The 25,108-nt window shown below is 40.9% G+C and overlaps 1 protein-coding gene across 6 annotated transcripts in view; it reads right to left on the reverse strand.

Annotated features, from left to right (window-relative positions):
* Window positions 1-25,108, reverse strand: part of pex7 (peroxisomal biogenesis factor 7) — a 97,809-nt gene that overhangs the window by 64,651 nt on the left and 8,050 nt on the right. For all 6 annotated transcript variants that reach the window (XR_011883875.1, XR_011883876.1, XM_072249291.1 and 3 more), the window contains exons 4-5: window positions 21,078-21,155; window positions 12,292-12,400 (exon numbers count right to left, since the gene is read on the reverse strand). Coding sequence is in view for 4 of the 6 variants with exons in the window: in XM_072249291.1 (XP_072105392.1) it covers window positions 12,292-12,400; window positions 21,078-21,155 (187 nt within the window). In the remaining 2 variants the exon portion in view is untranslated. The remainder of the gene's footprint in view (window positions 1-12,291; window positions 12,401-21,077; window positions 21,156-25,108) is intronic.

Below are 25,108 nucleotides of genomic sequence, written 5' to 3' on the forward strand. Positions count from 1 at the left end.
TTTTTCCGTTCTTGGACATAGCAGACCTTAAGAGCATCCGAATATCAAAAAGCCCAATTTGTTTCAGATTATTGTAAAAGTCGATGCCTTAATGGTTAGTTAAATATAGCTGATCATAAGAAAAAAAACTCAGAGGTAATGGAGCGAGTCAAGAGCACGACTTCACTCCATGAGCTCTACCGGAAGTCTCAACCTTTTTAAGTTAACAGTTCGGAAAACAGGGGCCACCTGTATAAATAGTCAAAACGTAAATTTATTAAATCCTTATTCTATCCAATATTAAAAGACAATTGCTCTTGTAAGAGATATAATGCAATTAATCTTCTGCTTTCAAAAACTTCTATGCATGTTCGACCAATCCCAGCCATTTCTGCACACCATTTTTCAGAACGATTCTAAGACGTACGGGGAAGCGAAAGGAGGTCTTCAACCCTTTATTATAAAGCAGTAACATGACCTCTTTATACTTAGCACGTTCAGCCATAACTTCCAGTGTATCATCTTCCATGAACCTGATCATCTTCCTGTTGTAATCAATCATTCCTACTCAACGGGTATGACATATTAAAAGCTCCTTAGTATGAAATTTATGAAAACATAAAATAACCGACCTAGGTCACTCTCCGACTTTGGTTTGGGGGCTAGCAACCAGTGGGCGCGGTCCAACTTAGGCACAGACGGCAATAAATCAGGGAACAGCTGTTTCAGAAAGCTTGCAAAGAACTCCATGGGTTGGGCACCTTCAACTGATTCTTCAAGACCCAGAATACATAGATTGTTCCCACTGTTTCTACTTTCCAGGTTGGTAATCTTCTTTGTTAATTTTTCATTAGATAAAAATTAATAATTGATAATTTTTTGCAGAGCTTACTCATGTCTTCTAAGTCCGCTTCCAGTATCGACAAAGTTTCTTTATTCTCCTTAATTTGCTTTTCATGTTCAATTAGAGTTAGTTGAATAGTGTCCAACTTGACATTAAGATGTTGAAATTCCTCAGAGTTCTATTCTTTGCTTTTTAAGGAAATTTCCAATTGATTCCAAAGTGGTTGGAGAATCATCTTTTTCTTTTGCAGAGGCTTCAGTCTTTCTCGAAGACATAATAGAGCAATATTGACATTTATAATAAGGTTTCAAAAACACAGTAGGAAACAAAAAGATAGATAAGGTAGGAGCAAGTTCAAAAAGATGTTACCCCATCAGCTGCCATCAGGGCTCCCATTGAATTCTTTGAGGATGTAACAAAACAGATCGATGAAGGTAGAGCAGTGGATATAGTGTATATGGATTTCAGTAAGGCATTTGGTAAGGTTCCTTATGTAAGACTCATTCAAAAAGTAATGAGACATGGGATCCAAGGAGACCTTGCTTTATGGATCCAGAAGTGGCTTGTCTACAGAAGGCAAAGGGTGGTTGTAGATGGTTTTGATTCTGTATGGAGGTCGGTGACCTGTGCTGGGACCCGTCCTCTTTATGATTTTTATAAATGACTTGGATGAGGAAGTAAAAGGTTGGCTTAGTAAGTTTGTTGATGACACAAAAGTTGGGATGTTGCGGATAGTATGGAAGATTGTCAGAGGTTACATGGCACATTGATAGGATGCAGAACTGGGCTGAGATGTGGCAGTTGGAGTTCAACCCAGATAACTGTGAAGTGGTTCATTTTGGTAGGTCACATTTAAAGATAGAAAATAATATTAATGGTAGGACTCTTAGAGGTATGGAGATCAGGGAGATCTTGGGGTCTGTGGGATTAAATTCAAGAGCCTTGAGGTAATGTTACAGTTATATTAGACCTTAGTTAAACCCCACTTGGAGTACTATGTTCAGTTCTGGTCACCTCACTACAGGAAGGATGTGAATTCTTTGAGGATGTAACAAAACAAATTGAAGAAGGTAGAGCAATGGATGTAGTGTATATAGATTTCAGGAAGGCATTTGATAAGGTTCCCTATGCAAGGCTCATTCAGAAAGTAATGAGGTATGAGATCTATGGGGATGTGGATTCTATATAGAGAGTGCCTTATGAGAATAGGTTGAGTGAACTTGGCCTTTTCTCCTTGGGGTGTCCGAGGATGAGAGGTGATCCGATAGTGGTGTATAAGATGATGAGAGTCATTGATCGAGTGGCTAGCCAGAGGCTTTTTCCCAGGGCTAAAATGGCTAACATGAGGGGGCATAGTTTTAAGATGTTTGAAAGTAATAACGGGAGATGTCAGAGTTAAGTTTTTCTCACAGAGCGGTGGGTGCGTGGAATGCACTGCCAGTGACAGTGGCAGAGGCGGATAAAATAGGATCTTGTAAGAGACCCTTATATAGGTACATGGTGCTTAGAAAAATAGAGGGCCTTGCAGTAGGGAAATAGGTTACATGGTTAGCACAACATTGTAGGCTGAAGGGCCTGTAATGTGCTGTAAATTTCTATGTTCTAATAGTCAAATGAATCAGTGATTGAAACAGGAGCAAGTGTAACATCTTGCTCCACGAACAACGCCATCCCACCACTGCTGGTTATATAACTTTGATGCACTGTACTTGGAAGTCCCAACTCTTGACCACAAGATATTCAGTGATAAAAAGAAAACCCTGGTGATTCAGGTCATTCTCTACAAAGTCCTGGCTTTGCATCCAAAGACAAAGGGAAGATGCAGACTGGGTTCCCTTTGAGAACTTGTTTCTGGCCAATGTGGCTTTAATCATACCACTTCAATTTAAATGTTCCAGTAAATTACTAACTGCAGAAAGTATTCATAAAACTAACACTTATTCAGTCTCACATGTAATGTGCATTGTGTTTGAAAGTCACAATATGAAGTCTTCCATTTGGACGAGCAGGATAAATCAGTGTAAAATACTCTGATGCTGAATGTTTCTGCTGCACCACTGAACAGAATGAGATAGATTTGCACTCATTCCTCCCACTGATTCATGGCATTAGCATGTTTGCCAATGAAATAGGTTGTTCATTTGTGGGAAGATAACAAATCAATCATAATCTGGATCAACAGTACATATAAAGACTGTCTGACTTTTAAAAAATCCTTACGTTCCTTGCTCTAAAATATACAATTTAATAGAATATAAAAAGCATCAGTGTTATGTGCAGATACAGATCATATATTCTCTGAGATATAATGCTTCCTATTCATCTGGGATCAAGCTAGTGTCATCAACAGATTCCATTTGGTTAGGGTTAAATAATCAGAGCTTTCAACATCAGGCAAATCCCTGTTGAGCAATTTTTGGTTGTAAGCAGCATACCCAAGACGTCCACTAACAGCAAAGCCATAACCATCTGCTACTGCGAGGTATCAGTATGTTCTTCCTTACTCCACCTCATCATCTCATTTCTACATTTTCCCTTCACAGCCCACCTGATAGAAGGATTTAAAAATGTTTCACCACTTTTGTTTCAGACTATAAGTAGAGACAGGCTAGAGCAGGAGTTCCCAACCTTTTCATTATGCCTTGGACCCTTACCATTAACCAAGGGGTCAGTGGACCTCAGGTGGGGAAACCGTGGGCGAGAGGGAGAACCATTGCAACAATCAGTAGTAAAAGAACTCTTCAAAATAAAAAGATTAACCCTCCATTTAAACACTGAATTGCAAAGAACTCACAACTCAGAAACAGGCTAGTATGCGTGATCAGATGAAATTATGTTTATGCTCCATACAAGCCCACTATATGTTCTTTCCTTTCAAGGTATTTTATCACCAAAAGCTTCTATTTGTCCAGGATGGTGGTGGTCACTGCCAGAAAGGGTGGTATCAGTCAAAAGCCTTGCACAATAAAAAGGACATGGATCACCACTTGAGCTGGCACCAATTGCACCTACAGGTTGCACGCTTTTAACTTTTACAGCCCAGGATCCCCAGCAATGCCTGTGTGGATATGCTCCCTTTGTGATTGCATGGGTTTCCTCTGAGTGCTCTAGTTCCTTCCCTCTTAATTACCAAAGAAGTGCAAGTTGGTAGGTTAATTGGCCAATGTAAATCGCTCAGTGTGTAGGCAAGTGATAGAAACTGGTGCAGTTGATGGTAATGTGGCATAAAATACGATTCTGCAAGATTAGTACAATGGGTGCTTGATGGTTGGCATGGATTTGATGGGCTGAAGGTACTGTTTTGTGATACTGACTCATAGTTTGTGATAATGATTCTATGATGAGAGCAAAGGAGTGAGAATGGGAAAGGCAAATTAATGTAAATAGATCTTGCCTTTACCTGCATGAACATGTTGGGCCAAAAGCCTTCTTCTTACATAATAAAAATAAGAGATTCTGTAGATGCTAGGAATCCAGAGGAACAAATACAAAATACTGGAGGAACTCAGCAGGTCAGGCATCATTTATGGAAAGGAATGAATCCTGCACCCAGGATAGTCCTCAAATAATCAAAGACTTGTTTCTCTGATCATCAAAAACATTACAGAACAGTTGAAATTGTTACAATATAGTATACAGCTAGAATACAAAATGCAAAGAGGCATAGCAAGGGTAAACAGTCAGTCTTCTAATAGAAGATAGAACAATACAGCACAGTGATGTTCTGCTAACCTATAGAAACCTACTCCATGATCAATGTAACCCTTCCCTCCAACACAGCCCATAACCCTCCATGGTGGGTGGAGATGTCAAAGATTAAAGGGCGTAAATTTAGGGTGACGGGGATAAGTTAAAGGAGATTTACAAGCATTTTCTTTGACACACAGTGTTTAGATGCCTGGATTGTGCTTCCAGGAAAAAAGAGGAAGCAGATATAGTGATGTTTAAGAGGCACTTAGACAATCAAATGAACTGTGGGGCATTTGATGAATGTGAACATGTATAGGCAGATGGAATTAGAAACATTGTTCGCACAGACATGAAAGATAGAGGAAACTATTCCAGAGCTGTACTGTTATGTTCTATGTCATCATTTTGGCAGGTGTTGTATTTTAACTTCTTTTCAGACTAACACTCTCATCAGGTTTCTGACTCACTTGCAAACCTTTACAACTAAAAGTGAAGTTCTGACTGAATCCAATACTCGTTATTAAAACGACCCAATCAATTTGACATCTATTTCCATCAACTTACTTTAATACCACCTCCTCTGCTTTAATGTTTCAATTAAAAAAAAAACATTTTCCATCAATGTGTATTTTCAGAATACATCTACACACTAGCCCAGGAAAAGCAGCCCTTCCAAAGAACCCTCCTGCTGCCTGGCTTTAGTCTTCCCAGCCTAAGTATCAAATGATCGCGCAGTGCCATAAATTCAAGAGAACAGCAGTCAGAGATTAGCTAACTCCTTGTCATGGCTATAAATAAAGGCCCTGAAATGAATGCAGTCTGCAGGGTGAAATTTGTTACTCTCTCCATTGTTTCACAGTTTAAACTTTTCCCTCTATTTCTCTTTCAGATATATGAACTCATCATCTTTATCACGATAACTCAACATGATATAATCGACTGGTCAGAGGACTGGAACTCTAATAGTGTACCTATCACTGTTAATCTCAAAGTATTCTGGAAACTAGATTTTCACAATTTGGAAACTACAACATATGGCTACATGTGCTGAAAGCCATGCACCTTTTATTAAAGGTTTTTATCAAACTGGTTGGAGTTTTGTTTGTAGCTATGAGGAAAAAATACACTACATGTTGTTAAAGCTGAACTAAAGATGAATTTATTCCAAGTGGTGCAATAACCCTCCAAAAGAACCATAACCTTGTGGTTTGGAGGCTTCTGTGCCTCAATATCCCGGAGAGCTATGTTAGCTGGAGTCAGGGCTTTCCGCTTTGCCTTTTGGCATGGCCATCCATGCCAAACAGATCAAAGGGAAGAGACCAAACTAAGAGTGGTTAACCGGTCCTCTAGGTTTGGGGGTTCAGCACAGGGCTATCAATACTGACTGGTAAAACAAAACTGTATTGGAAACAGCAACGAACAATCCTTCTACACCTGCGTATTCCTGAGTCTCCACCCAGGACTTGCACAGCTGCCAATGGTAAAAACCGAGAGGAAGCTATTGGCATGATGGAGGAAGCCCTGAACAGCACCAACAATGGAGGACCTTCATCGCTGCCCTAAACACCAGTTGTGTAATGGGCAGTAAGATGCAATAACACACCAGTACTATTTATATATTTATTTCTGTGGTAGTATACATGTTGAGGTTAGAGGATGGCAGAGGGGTAAATAACATACTTTAGAAATCTCATGATCAGCAAACACTAAAAGATATCCGTGATTTTCAATAGAACACTGTTCTAGCTGATGGAGAATGATTTACTGATAGCATAATACGTTATCATCAAACTGGAGTTAAGCGCTGGTGAAGGAGAAGACAAGAAGGAACTCACAGTAACCATGACTTTAACTGGGGTTGAAGTACTGTACATTATGTTAGAGCAAGGCAGCGAGAACATTGAGTCTACCTGCTGGCCAATGATTGTCAACAGTGCAATTGATACAAAATAAATATTCCTTCTAGGAATATTTCTCCAGAACACAGCCCATTAACATTTATGAGACGCAAAAATGGCAAGTACTTCAGATAGATGGTTGCCAACTTTCTCACTCCCAAATAAGGGACAAAAGGCGGCGTGACGCGGCGGTGTGGGTATGGTGCAGGCCCGGGATGAAGTGACTGAGGGTGCTAGCAGCTAGTATCAGGGACCTTTTTCAAAAGAGAGGGAGAGAGAGAGGGAGAGGGAGAGGGAGAGGAAAAAAACACAACCCTGAATAGGTAAAGAAATCCAATCTATGAACCATGTATACATATCTTCAGTGTTATATATGAAATGTAATACCAAATTATAACAGAGCATAATCTGACCACCAGTCAGACATGAAATAACACCAAATAACCATATCTGTATGTGCCTATAGAGTAGACATATAATCACTGTAAAAGAGAAAAAGGGGGGGCCTCACAAAGTCTACTTTTTCCATGGATATTTCTTGCTGCTGTTGACTGATTCAAGCAGTCCTTTGTCTTTTTTGCACAGCCAGAGAGAAGTTCTTACATGACAAGTCACAGTTCACAGATATTTAAAGTTCATTTTTGATCAGCTCTGTGCTGCATCTGTTTCTTGAGTCTGACCATTTCATGGTCATCAGAGAGAAGATCCTCTCTACAAAGGCATTTGAGCCTGGCACACTGAGAACAAATGAGACAATCCTGAACAGGTTGATCAAGTTGGCTTTCCCTATGTTTCGGAAAACTGCCACCCACTTCTCACTGGTGGATTTTGTGGTATCCTGTCTGGCTTTCTGTATTTCCTTGCGGCTAGCACAAAACTCTTCATAGAGTTGGTCCACATTGACTGTCTCTGTCATTTTGAGGGCAGCCACCACCTACTCCAGATCAGTGAAGGAGAGCTCCTCATAGAGGCTGATCGGTTTCAGTTTCATCATTACATTTTCCGGTGAGAAATCAAACCACTTGTCAATGTATGTAATGACAGAGTCACAGAACTTCACAAAGTCCTGTTGCTGCTTGGACCTTTGTGCTGGCACTTGTTTGCCCATCAGCTGCTTGGTCTGGTATCCAAAAAAGCTGTCCTGTTTCCGCTGAAGCACCTTCATTTTGAACTTTCAGAGGATTTCCTCCTAAACATCTGTGATGTAGAGTTCTGTTTCCTCCAGCTTTTTTACGAGTTGGTCAAAAACACACCCTACGTTGTGGAAAAAGCACAGACAATTTTCAGTAGCTCCAGTTTTTTCTTCATCCTCAAAAATCCACTGACAGCTGATCACAGGTGTGCTTGCAGGTGTTATGAGCTATGTGAGCTGGGCAATTAGCTTTCAGAATGCGATTGTTGGCACTGCTCAATAACTGGTAAACTGAGTGGTGTTTTCCAAAGTTTACATTGGCATTATCTGCTGCATAGGCTGTGATGTATCTAATATCCAGTTCATGCTTTTCCAGACAGCTCATTAGAACTTGACGTATGCCATTTGCAGTTTCATCACTGTCTTCATAAAAGTCAAGTAACTTACACTGCACTCCATCAGACACAGAGAAGTATCTCACGCACACTGGAAACATTTTTCTATCTCCCTTGTTTGAGGCATCGGTGGCAACTGAGAAATACATGGGCTCCATGGGCTCACCTCCTTCAGTCGGGGACAGATAATCCATAATATCCCGCACAGTCTTTGATCCTAAAACATTCATTGTAATCACCTCAGCTTTCGTTCTTCCCAAGTGCATCTTCTTCACAATACTTGAGTCATTAAACAAAGCATCGTTGAACTTAGCAAGACAATCGGTGCTGTTGTAGCTGAGTCCGTGTTTAACCATATGGTACACATATGAGGCTTCACGTGCTGCGATTTTGTCATTTTCCACAGTAGATTTCAATTTCACGAAGAATGCACCAATATTGCTTGCACCTTTAGCTAATGTGGCCTTCTTGTGCACTTCTGTGGAAGCATGCTGAGTCAGGTCTTTCTCACCTCCATGGCCAATTGAGAATTCCCAACAACATAAAGTACAGAAGGCCTTCGTTGGCGTCAAGTCACCACTGACGGGCTTATCCCACGTCTTTTTCGCTTCCCATTGCTTGTTACAGCTGCACAGTCTTTTCTTCGTTGGAGTTTATCCATATTGGCACATGCCAAACCCACCAAACAACACCCGATGTTACTGAAACTTTATTGTTTTGGCAGGAATTGGCAAAATATAGCATACAACTGATGCGCATAAGGGGGCCTGTGATTGGATGACAGGTGAATCACTCGTGCGTGGCGTCAACAGCACATGCAACGTGCACACATACTGTTGTATCAGATCTAGGATCTGTCTGTAAGCCTGCCCTCTGGTGATTACAGAGTAGTAGCAGTCAAATACGGGACAAGGGTAGTCCCGTATGGGACAAACCAATTTAGCCCAATATACGGGATGTCCCAGCTAATACGGGACAGTTGGCAACCCTATTCAGATATCTAGTACCAAAATGCACAAGGTCACAAAGCAACAGGCAGTCGTGTATCAGAGACACTGCCCAAATTTTAACTTCATCCAATCCACCCCAGGACCACCAAACTCAAAAAGTTACTTTAGTGTTAAATAGTCAGGCATCACCACATTATAGAAAAACATCTCATAAACATGGACTAGCTATATTTCCATCATCAGGAGAGCAAAAAAATAACAGCAGGGAGTGGGAAACTATGTCCAGAGGGTACTTAAAACTTTTATAAACATTAGGGAATGTTTTAGTTTTGTGTTTAGCAATGAAGTTCCAGGCACTAAGTATTCTATGAAAAATACTTCCTGCTCTCACCTTAATGGCATATTCTGTCCGGCCTGTTTTATGTCTCTCATTGTCTGGTAAACTAATATCAGGTCACCCCTCAGCTTCTGCTGCTTTTGAAAACAACCCCAGTTTGTCCATCTTCTCCTTATAGCTCATATCCTCTGATCCAGACAGCATTCTAGGTAAGCCTCTTAATGCTTCCTGTAGCAAGACAATCAGAATGGCCCACAATACTCCAAGTGTGTGACCTAAACAACGTTTTATGAACTTTGTCACGAACAAAGACATGAACAGGTGTTTTGAAGAACTACTGGAATCTCACAGGAAAACCCAGGATATAATTAATAGGGGCTGGAAGGAGTGGCAGGAGATTGTTACCGTGAAAAATAGCTCCAACAGAGCCACTGATTTAGAGAGACTTCAGTTGTTTTATACAAGATAATGTTCCTTCCACTAAGAAGTGCCATACCAGATCCACTTGTACAGTTGATGTAGTTATCCACATTGGTTTCTATTAAAGAGATCCAAGTATTTTGAATATCTACAGAGGATGGCAGGCTGCACATATTTAACAAAATGTACTTTTACAAAGTAAATTAGTTCTGAAAGGGCAAGGGTTGTTGGAGCTTGCTGAGAGTCTCTTATCTTTCCCCCACACTTTATGCAAGTCATTTGAAAGGAAGCTCTCCAAGTACGCAGGACTGGTCAGCAACTGTCAGCAGGCTGGATGGAGAGCGAGGTGTCTCCCAGTGGAGGTTGGTTGTAGGGGACTCATAGCCCGTACTTTAGTTAGGGCCTTCAGCATTTTGGGCATCGAGGGAGAGAGGAAGAGGAGAGCCATCCGCAGTACTACCGATGCAGCAGAGAGGGCCTCAAGATGGCTGTGGCTCAAAAGAGGGGAGCCATGGAGTCATAAGTAGCTAGCCATCTGGACACAAGCTGGGGTCTGATCAGCCCCGGCTGGGTCACCTGGAGGAGGTTGTATGATGTTGAAAGACCCGAAACACCCGATGATTCCAGGAACATCACTGAAGATGTGTCCAGAAGCATCAATAGATGTATGTACACAGCAAAAACCCTGTCAATTTCAACTTGAAAAGAATTTCAATTGCCTTAAATTATATAATATTTTAAAGATATAAATCTTTCCTTCAGCAAAACAAAGCAAATATGAGACCCATTCATTTTAAGAAAGTCATCACAATAAATATTTTGCCCTTAACAAAATATTGCAGGGAAGGCTAATAGATGCATATTAAAACTTGTTGATACTCAGGGAAAAATATCAGCCCAAAACAGTGAATTCATATTGGAGAATCAATATTATTTATGAAACAATGTTGCCGAGCTGCGGCCACCATGTGGAATTAAGACAAGCAACACATCCCAAAAGACATGAGATTTGACAACTTGCATTTAATAAGCATCTTTAATAAGCATCATCAAGTTACCTCAACTCAATATTGGGCTTCAACATGTCTAGATGGAAGACTAGGTTCTATTTCTCAGGCTTTCACTGGGTAACTGGGACACCACATTTTCCACCTAGGCATGAAGTGTGGTGGCCTCAGAATTAAATTGAATCATTTCATAAGAATAACCTGCTTTTCCTTTCTTAACTCAGCTTTTCTCTTGCTCGCTGATCTGTTGGCGTTTCCAGCATTCTTCTTTTGTTTCCAATTTCTGGCAATTGCTCAATTCTGTCTCAAATATTTTTTAAACCTGCCTCTGACAGCTGTCATCCTTCGGTTAACTAGATGGCTTTGAAAGCAATGGCATGGTTGGTTTCCACCCAATTACAGGGATCCTCTCTATTCTCTCCACCCACACCCTTCTTGCAACTTCCACTGAAACATTGACTTCATTTGTCTCTCTACAGAATCCTACATGCCCTGCTGAGTATTTCCAGCCTCTGTAGCTTTTTGATTTACAAGGAATGATCTAGTTCTAATCTTGTTTCAACAACATCTAAAACCTATTGCTGGCTAAATGTGTTGTGCCCATGAGTGACGAAAGAATTTAAAAATATAGAATTAAAGGACGAAATAAAAATCAAACTGTGTTCAAGTTGTTTCTTTTCCTTTAAAACTGAAGTAGTATAACCAAATTTGATAGAACCTATATTTGGGAATAATTTTTCATTTGAAATAAAATCTGCAAGTTACAAATTCCATTCCAAATAAGCAACAGATATTTGTTATTGCACCACACACATTCTATTATGATGACATTACACAGAATTCATACCTCACACAATTATTTTAAAGTATAGTAACATCGAATAGTACAGCATATTACAGGCCATTCGGCCCATGATGTTGTGCTGAACTGTATAAACATACTCCATGATCTATCTAACCTTTCCTTGCTACACAGCCCATAACCCTATGTTTTGCTCATATCCTTCTACCCTTATAAGAGTCTTTTAAATGTCCTGTTTATATCAGCTTCTATCACCATCCTGGATGTGTTCCAGGTACCCACCATCCCTACCTCTGATATCTCTCCTAAAGTTTCCTCCACCTACCTTAAATGGACATTCTCAGATATTACACATTGTCACCATGGGAAAAAGGTCCTGGCTGTCCATTCTATCTATGTCTCTCATAATCTGTACACCTCTACCAAGTTACTTCTCACCCTCCTTTGCTCCAAAGAGAAAAGTTCTGGCTTGCCCAATCTTTCCTCATAAGACATGCCCTCTAACCTAGGCAGCATCCTGGTAAATCTCTGCACCCTTTCTGAAGCTTTGACATCTTTCCTATAATGAGGCAACCAGAAATGAACATGGTAGTCCAAGTGTAGTCTAACCAGTTTTATAGAGCCACATTACCTCACGGCTTTGTAACTTAATCCCGACTAATGAATTTACACAATCATATCGTGCCATTTATGACTTCATATATCAAAAGATAAAGAGTTTACTGAAATATTTCCAAAATCTGTCAAACAGTTAGATTAAGTGTGGGATCAGGAATCTGAGTTGTATAAATTAAAGGCACTTTAATATAGGTTACTTGAATTGGAAAGAAGATGTACCTGAGGCTGAAGCAAAACAACCTGGGATATGTGGTGACCAGATTGTGCTGTAAATGACACTTTCATGTCCCCGGAGTGTAGAAACTGAATCTTTTACCAACGGATCCCACTACAGAAAAGAAATGCACAGATCAACATCTCTATAAAAGGATATAACCAAGAACTCACAACATTGAATCAGGATAATGTGGTCAGAATTCAAATGACAGGTCTTTGTTTGGCACAATGGGCTTGACACTTTTTTTTGGACCATGTTAAAAGGAGCATAATGGGAAGGTCCTCAGTAAAGAAACAACTTTAGGTATGAAAATAGTTTATTTTGAAATTATAATGACTGTCCTCAATGGAACTTTCAACCAAAGGGCTGTATGTTTGAAGAAAGCAAGAAATAGCTTTAGAAGGGGTAAAAGATAAATTCCAGGCGAAGCAAGTAAAGATTATTTTACCAATTATGTTTAGTGAGGAATCCAATGTTTGTATTAAGGATTGTCACATTTGGTTATGTTGATTACTGGTTGTGTCAAATAAATTGGTTCTCAAATAAAGTCACATAATGTGCAAAGCCAGTGCTTTCAGAAATAAAGGAAAATACATGTGGCAGCACACAGTAGTCTTACTACCTGCCCACAGAGAGCTGATTGTTTCAGATGATATAGGAAAAGTGCCTGAACCTTGGAGCAACAAGATTAATTTGAAGGGAAAGATGAGTGATCAGAAGCAAAATTAATTGCCTTCAGAAGACAGCAGAGATCCACAGTCCTCAATTGCTCTGCGTTGAAAGAAGTACTACAATACATTTAGGTAGAATCGCAATGAACTTAAAAATTAAGATAGTGGATGAAGGATCAGTTGGGGATGTGATCAGAAGGATCACATAAACCTGCTTCCCATGTTTGCAGTAATGGTCATGACTTTGAGAGGTTCTGAAGTTTCTTGTATATAGCAGACATTACCTCTGCCGATTCTAAAGAGGATTCACAAATTTTTCGTCTATCCACATAGCATTTCCAATAAATTAGTTTTACAATTCATTGTTTGACCCTTCATGTCCAACAGAATTATAAAAATTGGTGCTCAACGAACATAGAAATCTACAGCCCATAACAGGCCCTTCAGTCCACAATGTTGTGCTGACCATACAACCTACTCTAGAAACTGCCTAGAATTTCCCTGCCACATAGCCCTCTATTTTTCTAAGCTCCATGTCCTATCAAAGAGTCTCTTAAAAGACCCTATTGTATCCGCCTCCACCACCATTGCTGGCAGTGCATTCCACACACCCACCAACCTCTGTGTGGGAAAACTTACCCCTGACATCCCCTTTGTACCTACTTCCAAGCACGCAAAACTATGCCCCCTCATGTTAGCCATTTCAGTCCTGGGAAAAAGCCTCTGGCTATCCACATGATCAATGCCTCTCATCATCTTATACACCTCTATCAGGTCACCTCTCTTCCTCCGTCACTCCAAGGAGAAAAGGCTAAGTTCACTCAACCTGTTCTCATAAGGCACACTCTCCAATCCAGGCAACATCCTTGTAAATCTCCTCTGCACTCTTTCTATAGTATCCACATCCTTCCTGTAGTGAGGTGACCAGAACTGAACACAGTACTCCATGTGGGGTCTACCTAAGGTCTTATATAGCTGTAACATTACCTCACAGCTCTTGAACTCAATCCCGAAGTTGATGAAGGCTATCACACCTTACACCTTCTTAACAACATTGTCAATCTGCGCAGCAGCTTTGAGTGTCCTATGGACACAGACCCCAAGATCTCACCGATCCACCACACTGCCAAGAGTCTTACCATTAATATTACTTTGTCTTCAAATTTGACCTTCCAAAATGAACTACTTCATACTAATCTGCGTTGAACTCCATCTGCCAATTCTCAGTCCAGTCCTGCGTCCAGCTGTAACCTCTGACAAACCTCCAGAATATCCACAACACCCCCAACTTTTATGTCATCAGCAAACTTACTAACCCACCCTTCTACTTCCTCATCCAGGTCATTTATAAAAATCACAAAGAGGAGGGGTCCCAGAACAGAAATTCGAGTAACAGCTCTGGAGCAAAAGTATAAAACAAGAAAACAGGACAGAAATACATCCTGAATAATACAAATATCTAAAGGTTCTATGAATAATTTTGGTGTTAAGAGTTCCCTCCCCCGCCTCACACCGCATGGCAAGAGAGCTACCAAAAAGCAGCAGCAAGGTCTTCAAAAAAGTCACCACATAACCCAACTTCCTGTCTCTTAATATCGTCATCAGCTCCATCTTTTATCAATTAAAAACCAGAAAACTTTTAGCACTACAAACTAAACTTATACATAGTGAAAAGAAAAACAATTCCACCAAAATTTGTTAAGCTTAACTCAAGGTAATAATCCAAAAAAAGATATGAACTAGTATTTAAGAAAAAATATAAAAACAAGTAAACAGACTTTACCCAGTGACCTACCTGTGAGAAACTATGAAAAAAAAATTACTGACTTAAGAAAGAAAGATCAGGGAAAAAAAGAGAAAAAAAAGTACTTCTCCACCATTATAAGTAATCAAACTGAATCTGAGGGACTCAAAGTAACAGGGAGGCTATTGATAAATTTCTGAGCTTCTGTAGCCAAGTTAAACTACTTTTTGCTTCCACTAGTAAGAGATATTTGGAGGTGAGCTGGAAATCGAAGGGAAGGCCTGAATCCGTGATTATATAGTTCTTTCATGACTCCTTTATACTCAGCTCGCAGACACAGAACTTGGGGAGCATAGTCCTCAACAACACAAATTGGTTGACCCTTGTATTCCAACTTCCCTCTCCAACTGGCTTCTTTAACCAAGAGATCTTTAATCTGGTAGCAATGAAAACGAATAATTACTGGGCATGGCCTGTGCCCCAGCTCCGGCTTAGGCGCTAAGGTACGATGAGCTCTGTCTATCTCGGGCAGGGTCAAAAGTATGTCGTTCCCAAAAATCTTACATAGCAAAATGGAGAGAAATTCAGCAGGAGATCCACTTTTGATAGACTCTGGCAAGCCGAGAATACGCAGATTTTGACATCTGCTCCGACGTTCTAGGTTGGTAACTTTGGATACTGGTTTGCTGTTATGATCTCTCAAGCTGGAACAAACGTTTTCCAACTCTTTAAAACAGTGGTCTAAATCATCCGTGGTAAACTCGAGATATGATAAACATTGGGCATGATCCTCCACTTTGGATTTAATTTGATCCAATTTCAATGAACTTAAATTCAGTTATTATCTCCTGTCGATGCTGTTCTAATATCAAGATAATGTTTTCGCCTGAGAAGCCGGCCACTGGAACTTCTTTTTTCCCCGATTTGGTGGTCTTTGAAGCCATTGTAAAACAGGCGTATTCACAGGCAGGAGGGAGAATAAAAAGTTTAACAGTTTGGAGTAAAAAAAAAGGGAGAGAAGGAGTGCAGAGATAAGAAATAGAACGGAGCGACAGCTTTTAGCGACTAAGCCATCGCTATCTTGACCGGAAGTCTCTCTACTCCCTTTCTTGAATGAAGGAACAACATTTGCAACTTTCCAATCCTCTGGTACTTCATCCATCCCTATTGATGATGCAAAGGTCATTGCCCGAGGCTCAGCAATCTCCTCCCCGCTTCCCACAGTAGCCTGAGGTACATCTCGGCCAGTCCCAGCAACTTAACTAAATTAATACCTTTCAACAGCTCCACCACATCCTCTTTCTTAATGTCCATACGCTCAGGTGTTTCAGTCCGCTGTAAGTCATCCCTACAATCACCACGGTCCTTTTCACTGGTGAATACTGAAGCAAAGTATTCATTAAGTACCTCCGCTACCTCCTCCAACTCCATATACGTTTCCACCATCGCACCTGATTGGTCCTATTCTCACATGGCCCTTCCTCTCGCTCTTCACATTCTTGTAGAATGCCTTGGGGTTTTCCTTAATCCTGCTCACCAAGGCCTTCTCATGGCCCCTTCTAGCTCTCTTAATTTCATTCCTGAGCTCCTTCCTGGCACCCTTGTTATTTTCTAGAGCTCTAACAGTACCTAGTTTCTTGAACCTTTCGTAAGCTTTTCATTTCTTCTTAACTAGATTTTCTACATCCTTTGTATACCATGGTTCTTTTACTCTGCCATCCTTTTCCTGCCTCAATGGAACATACCTATGTAGAACACCATGCAAATGTTTCCTGAACATTTGCCACATTTCTGCCGTGCATTTCCCGAGAACATCTGCTCCCAATTTATGTTCCCAAGTTCCTGGCTAATAGCATCATGTTTCCCCCTACCCCAATTAAATGTTTTCCCAAATTGTCTGCTCCTATCCCTCTCCAGCTCTATGGTAAAGGAGACAAGAGTTATGATCACTACCTCCAAAATTCTATCCCACCGAGAGATCTGACACATGACCAGGTTGATTTCCCAATACCAGATCAAGTACAGCCTTTCCTCTAGTTGGCTTATCTACATATTGAGTCAGGAAACCTTCCTGAACACACCTAACAAATTCCACCCCATCTAAATCCCCTGCTCTACGGAGATGCCAGTCAATATTAGGAAAGTTAAAATCACCCATCACAACAACCCTATTATTATTGCATCGTTCCAGAATCTGCCTCCCTAGCTGCTCCTTGATGTCTCTGTTACTATTGGGGGGGGGGGGGGGGGGGGGGCGGTCCTATACAAAAAAACACCCAGTAGAGTTATTGTCCCCTTCCTGTTTTTGACTTCCACCCACAATGACTCAGCAGACAATCCCTCCATGACTTCCTCCTCTTCTGCAGCCATGACACTATCCCTGATTAGTACTATCCCACCTCTTTTGCCTCCCTCCCTGTCCTTTTTGAAACATCTAAAGCCCGGCACTCTCAGCAGCCATTCCTGCCCCTGAGACATCCAAGTCTCTGTAATGGTCACAACATCATAGTTCCACGTATTGATCCATGCTCTAAGTTCATCCACCTTGTTTATGACTCTTTGCATTAAAATAGACACATCTCAAACAAGCAACACACATCAAAGTTGCTGGTGAACGTAGCAGGCCAGGCAGCATCTCTAGGAAGAGGTGCTGCCTGGCCTGCTGCGTTCACCAGCAACTTTGATGTGTGTTGCTTGAATTTCCAGCATCTGCAGAATTCCTGTTGTTTACATCTCAAACAATCTGGCTGAGTACATTTTTGCTCTATCATCTGCTTATCCTTCCTCACAAACTCCCTACAAGCTGTCTCTACTTATGTGCCAACTGCCCTTTCCTCTGCCTCTTTACTTCAGTTCCCACCCCCTGAAAATCTAGTTTAAACCCTCTCCAATTGCATTAGCAATCCTCCTTCCCAGGATATTTGCTCCCCTCCAGTTCAGGTGCAACCCGCCACACTTGTACCGGTCACCCCTTCTCCGGAGAAGGTTCCAATGATCCAAGAAGTTGAAACCCTGCCCCCTGCACCATCTCCTCAGCCACTCCTTCATCTACGGTATCTTCCTGTTCTGACCTTCCCGAGCTTGTGGCACCGGAAATAATTGGAGATTACCACCTTGGAGGTCCTGCTCTTCAGCTTCCTTCCTAACTCCCTAAACTTACTGCACAGGACCTCTACCCCTCTCCTGCCTATGTCATCGGTATCAATACGTACCATAACATCTGGCTGCTCACCCTCCCCTTCTAGAATATTCTGCAACCATTCAGAGACATCCTCGACCCTAGCACCCAGGAGGCAACACACTATCCCGGCGTCTTTTTTGCTTCTGCAGAATCTCCTAACTATCGAGTCCCCTATATTGCTCTGCCTGACTTCACACAACCCTTCAGAGGCTCAGAGCCGACCACAGTGCTATTGGTCTGGCTGCTGCTCCCTTGCCCAGATATGTCATCCCCCTCAGCAGTATCCAAAGGGGTATACCTCTTGCTGCACTCTGGGTGTAACCACCTGCTCAAATGTCGTATCTATCAATTATTCTGCCTCCCGGATGATCCTTAGTTCATCCAAATGCAGCTCTAGCTCCTTAATGTGGTCTTTCAGGAGCTGGAGTTGGCAGCACTTCCCGCAGGTTAGTCATCAGGGAGACCATCAGGTTCCATGAATTCCCACATCATACAGGAGGGGCATCACACTGCCATAACTGCCATCTTGCCTGCACTGTACAATGGGCAACCAAGACCAAATTAGGTTGTAATTACAGTGATTACAAACAGATCATCAAAATTTGTAAGCGATGGCTTCCTTAATGTAGATAAGCTTAAGAATATGAAACTCCCTGTAATTCCATTCACTTTAACTCTAATTGCACAAACAAGCTGGCCAAGTGTGGCACTTGGCCAGTGGGACTGTGGAGCACTTACAACTCGTTGCAGTGCTCACATCATTGCAATCTAGATTCCTGCGCATTGCAGCACAGAATTGATGAACATGTTGGAAGTCAGACAGGAATATGTCCATCCTCTAACTTCACACCTGGACTCAACACTGAAGCCGGGGTATTCTGTAAGTTGCTATGCTCAGGAGCTGGGTACACCTCACATCTTGTCCTTCAACTTCATGCCAGCCCTCACTGACCCCAGCCTATTTCAATTAACAAGCTTCTTTTAAAGGGAAAGTGGTTTACTTTACTTAATTTTAATTAAACTATATGGGAAAAAGTGGCAAGGTCTTTTCATAATTCAAACGGCTATAAAACCATCAAGGCTGTGCATGGGCAAAGCCTTCTACTGCATTACCCAAGACTTACTGGCCATTTCTGCTCCACCTCGCACAGTGGCTGTGGCAACATAGACTCAAGTCATTGGGAGTCTGCAGTAGAACAATGCGAGCACTGGAACGATCTGAAGTTCTCTGCATCCCCACTTTCTAATGGCACTGTTGACTGACCTATCTGTGCAATTGAACAGTTAAAGCAGAATGGAATTCCATGCAGCCAGGAAAGACTAGCATAGCTCAGGGCTATCACAAGTGCCAATCATGATCCAGTCAATCCAACTGAATGGGGACTGATTTTGTCTAAAGGCTTTCTTTAGTATGCACTCAGACCCCGCTTAATGCTGATTTGTTACAATGTGGTTAATTTAATTCTTTATTGAAATTTTTAAAATTGACAAAATTTAATTCTAAACAATACTTAAAACTTCTCAAGGGCAGATGCCAAAACAGTAAACATTCATTCAGCCAATGAGAGCGTTTTACATATGCTCTGAGCCACTCAGAGCCAATTGCATATTAGTTTACGCTGTCTCCCCCACGTGCGTAAATGTTCCTGCTCCCTCACCAATTGATTCCATTTTTTTTCCACCCATAATGTCTGAAAAAGGGCTCACAACTTCCAGTGAGAGTAGTACATCTAAGATATCTAGAAAAAGCATTACCATAGATGTGAAACTGTAAGTGATACAGCATTTGGAAGCTTGGTGAGGGTCAGATTGATGTAGGCGCCTCTTTGAAATTAGTTACATCAACGATCTGAACAATTATAAAAAAATGTAGACAAGATAAAAGCTTCTGTAATGACAACCTCAAAGTTATCGACAACGAAGGTGACTCATTCAAGGAGCCATTTGCTTGAAAAAATAGAAAATAGACTCAATATATGGGTGGATGAAACAATCCGCTAAGCCAGCTGATAATGGAAAAGACAAGAAGCATTTTTAATCATATTCAAGAAGAAGTAGTCAGTAACATTCACAGCCTGCAGAGGTTGGTTTGATAGATCTAAATAGCACAGTAACCTCCAGAGCAGTTACTGCTATGGTGAAGTGGCTAATACAGGCAACAAGAGCCTTAATAATGAACAGCTTAGAGAACTGGCAGAGCAACTCACCCTGAGTGAATCTGAGAACTACAGATGAGGAAACACCAGCAAGAAACCTCACCACAAAATTCCTCAACACTAGCATCACCACGATCACACAAATCATGGACCAGTTCATCGATAATGACCCTGACAATAAGGCAAAGAGAGGTGTTCTTGACATGATTTCCTGCTACTGAGAAGATCTTCATGGGAGGAAACTTAAGAAAAGGCAGTCAAATCTTGACACCTACTTGAAGACGAAGCCATAGTTAGAGGAGAACTCATCGCCTGGTCCCTCCTCTAAGAAGTAACCACCACTCGCTTCCCTCTGCTGCTGCTGCAATGTGTTGCTGCTCCACTGATGAACAGGTTAGGCCTGAGCGTAGAAGGTTGAGGGGGGGGGAGTTGAAAGAGGTATTTAAAATTATGAGGGGGATAGATAGAGTTGATGTGGATAGGCTTTTTCCATTAAGAGTAGGGGAGAGTCAAACAAGAGGACATGAGTTGAGAGTTAAGGGGCACAAGGGAAACTTCTTTACTCAGAGAGTGGTTGCTGTGTGGAACAAGCTTCCAGCAGAAGTAGTAGAGCCAGGTTCGATTTTGTCATTTAAAAAAAAAATTGGACAGGTACATGGACAGAAAAGGAATGGAGGGTTATGGGCTGAGTGCAGGTAGATGGGACTAGGTGAGAGTAAGCGTTCGGCATGGACTAGAAGGGCTGAGATGGCCTGTTTCCGTGCTGTAATTGTTATATGGTTATATGAATTACTGTGTACGCATAAAATAATAGGTCATACATCTCGAGTTTGTTTTTTTGAAATCAGACACACATGTCCATTTATGTAATGTTATAATGGCCACACATAGCACTGATTTACATAGCACTCCACCGCCGAGGAACACATCCTCAGCATTAAGCGGGGTCTGAGGGCATCTTACATGGTACAAAATAAAATCTCTGGAAGAAGATTTACATTTCTCCACTCTTTTTTAAAAAACAGAATAAAATTACCACTTTTATGGTCTGATCCCATGATCCAGATACTACAAGGTTTTCTTCTCGTGTTTGGCTCCAATCCACACAGTAGACCTGTAACAGCAAAGCAAAAAAATAGTTAGACGAGCAAAATGAGATATTTAATCAATGGATTGGAAAGGCTAAGTGGAACTTGGAATACTTATTTGATGAAGTTCAAAGTTCAAGTTGAGTGAACTTGGCCTTTTCTCCTCAGAGCGATGGAGGATGAGAGGATTCTTGAAAGAGGTGTATAAGATGATGAGAGGCATTGATTGTGTGGATAGTCAGAGGCTTTTCCCCAGGGCTGAAATGGCTAACACGAGAGGGCAAGGTTCTAAGGTGCATGGAAGTAGGTACAGAGGAGATGTCATGGTTAAGTTTTTTTTTTAAACGCAGAGTGGTGAGTGCGTGGAATGGGCTGCCAGAGATGGTGGTGGAGGCAGATACAATAGGGTCTTTTAAGAGACCTCTGGATAGGTACATGGAGCTTAGGAAAATAGAGGGCTATGGGTAACCCGAGGTAATTTCCAAAGTAAGTACATGTTCAGCACAGCATTGTGGGCTAAAGGGCCCGTATTGTGCTGTAGGTTTTCTATGTTTCTATGCTTCAAAGTAAACCTAATATCAAAGTACATATATGCCACCATATACAACCCTGAGCTGAATTTTCTCGTGGGTTACTTAATAAATCCACAATAGAATAATAACCATAACAGAATCAATGAAAGACCGCACCAGCTTGGGTGTTTAACCAGTGTGAAAATCGTGTAAATACAAAAAGAAAGAAATAATCAAAGTAAATAAATAGGCAACAGCGACTGTTTTATTCAATTCCTAGATGCTGCCTGACCTGCTGAGCTCCTCCAGCATCTTGTGTGTTTTATAACATAGTATAACAGTGCCTGAGTGTGTCGGGGCCCCTTCTGCTGCAGGTGATATGTTGTTGGTAATAGGGCAGAGATTCCTTCAAATAAGCCTGATGGAAGCCCTCGACAATTATTGGAAAGGCATCAGGATAGGCTGCTTCCTGTTTGCTAATTGCTGTATTCAATACCTTGAGTACCTGCTTAACATTGGCTTTTGGTGGTACATAAACTTCAGCCAGGATCATGGAGGCGAACTCTAGGTAAATAGAACATGAGGTAGAAGAAGCCCAAGTGGTGACAGGGAGAATATACTAACTCCTTACAGACAGCTGAAGAAATTGAAACCAGATCGCTGGTGCCATTAATAGTATTACACATGCTGTGGTGCCACCCCACAGTGTCTTAAGAGATTGTTAAATTCTCAATTGCTGTAAGGCTTCCCCTTTCCTACATTCCAGCCCTTTTAATATCAATGCCATTAATATAAATGTCTGTTTAATTAATCAAGACTGTTTAAATATCATTTCCTGTACACAAGTGCTCAGGAAAACAGAATGATTGTTACTGCGGATCCGATACAGCACAAAAAAACCCACAAAAGATAAAGAACACAAGGATAATAAATATAAATACGCAAGTCAGCTTGTATACATAGGTTGATTGTTTGTCCATAAAGTGATGCTAGGCTGTATCTAAGATTGGCTGTATCTAATATTTGTGATTTATCTGAAAAGCTGTACTAACCACTATGAATAGCAATATTGATGCATAGAGTAATTTGGTTTTTATTGTTTGCAAGGAAGATAATTACATTTCTTTTCATTGCAGCACATCTCCTATATTCTTCCCCAATTACATAATCTGTCCATAACACTTCCACGACCTTCCTTCCCTCCTCGCAGCTCATCTTTCCTTTGCAGATTTGCATAGTCAGTAACATGGATATATTACACTTGACCCCCGCATCTGATAATAACAGCTGGGTATGGAAACACAAATGCCCTTGAACGGAAAAACTTACAAATAGTAACGGATACAGCCCAGCCCACCATGGGTAAAGCCCTCCCTTCCATTGAGTACATCTACACGGAGTGCTGTCACAGGAAATCAGCATCCATCATCAAGGACCCCCACAAGAGTGGTCATGCTCTCTTCTTGCTGCTGCCATCAGGAAGGTGGTACAGGAGCCTCAGGACCCACATCACCAGGTTCAGGAACAGTTATTACCCCTCAGCCAACAGGCTCTTGAACCAGAGGGGTTAACTTAACTCAACTTCACTCACCCCAACACTGATCTGTCCCACAACCTATGGGCTCACTTCCAAGGACTCTTCATCTCATGTTTTCAATATTTATCTATTTATTTATTTATTTATTCATGATTCTGTTTGTTTTTCTTTCTTTTTGTGTTTGCTCAAGTTGTTGTCTTTTACACATTGTTTGTTGTGTGTTTTGTGTGCAGTTTTTCATTGATTCTATTGTATTCACTATGAATGCCAACAAGAAAATGAATCTCGGGGTTATATATGGTGACATATATGTACTTTGATAATAAATTTATTTTGAACTTTGAACATCAGCAACAAGGTTGTCTGTATTAAGTGTTTGCACAGCAAATTTGGACAGAGTGAAAATCAACAGTGCTAGAATAGAATTCAGTGCCCACAGGAATTTTATACAGATGGTGAAAGTAGTATTGCTTTGTCCGTCTATAACGCGGTAGTTTGGCAGTTTAGCTAAGTTATTTCAAATGTATATTGAGCTTACTATATGTTAATATGCCTATAAATTTGAAACAAAACATAAAAGGATAATTGATAGTATAATCAATAGTACCTAAAAATAGTCAATCAAAATCTAATTAAAATGAATAAAAACCTCAAACAGTTGAATTATGCAGACATTGCAAAACTTTTGAGGGAAAATGTTAATTGAACAGCTTTATCGAGAAGAAGGAATATGCCTTGGGTTAGGTAGTTGCCTGGGTTTGGGTAGAGATCAGCAACAAAAGCAGTGACAGAGAATTAGGTGGTGTTAGGACTAAGAATGTGCTGATGGAGCCTTAGCTGTTGACCTTATCCCCAAGTACAGATGTGAATAAGAGTTCTTGTTCACAGGAAACCTGACCCTGACAATGTTCACGTAGGGTGCATTGCAAAGAGCCATGGTAGTGACCACGAACAGTGCAGTCAGGAAGTCTGCAGATACGACCAAATGTTCTCAGGTCTCTAGTACAATGATTAAAGAAATCTCTCAATATTGGAAAAGTTTTTGTAATGTAAGGACCCTAGTTAGCACAAGGAGTCAGACTCTGCTGAAACTGAAAGGTTGTGGTCTTAATTAAAAGATAATCTTCTAAAAGTATTATTCAGAGATTGGCATTCAAGTCATAGACAATGGGTATGGGTTTGAATGGATCAGGGATATGAACAGACAGTTGCAAGAGTGGCATGGGAAAAATGTAGTATCAAGAGACTTAAAATCATGGTATAATTGAGTACATTAAAGTCCAAAGTATGAATGCAGTATACAACCAAGATTCATCTTCCCATAAATCTAACTGAGTATATTATGTCTGAAACCATCAGAAAAAAATTATGAGCAACCTGTGGATGTAGCACTTGATGAATTACTAGGGGAAAAAGTCATAAAGGACTTAGGACTATGCAACATAATGAAGCAGATCTTCAACTTAAGTGCCAGCTTTTATACCAGGACTTTCCTGGGTATTCCAATGGAAGTCCTCTTGTCCATTGCTGATACTAACACCATCTTCTGCCCTTTCAGATTGCTGCCACACATACTGTTCTCCAATGAGCTTGCATCAGCTGAAAGCAAGTGCAAGCAAACAAGTTCCCAGTCATATGAATGAGGAGAACTGACTGCTAGGAGAACGGGAAGCAAACTCGCTTTCGTCATTGCTTTCCATGTTTAAAATGCACTTACGGTATGACAACATTTTATGAAATATTTTCAATTTCTAGACAATTTAACCTTAAGTAGTTCCAATTATTTCTGAATGATTGTGAACTTCAGGGTAAAAAGATCCCCACTGGCTGTCAAAAGCTCTTGTCCAGGCGCAGTAAGTTGCCAGTATACCACACTAAGCCATGTGAAGTACTGTGAGCCACACTTTCTATGGAAGACTCTCTGTGTCAC

The sequence above is a fragment of the Mobula birostris genome, chromosome 2 (genome assembly GCF_030028105.1).
Source record: "Mobula birostris isolate sMobBir1 chromosome 2, sMobBir1.hap1, whole genome shotgun sequence".
NCBI classification, from domain to species: Eukaryota; Metazoa; Chordata; class Chondrichthyes; order Myliobatiformes; family Myliobatidae; genus Mobula; species Mobula birostris.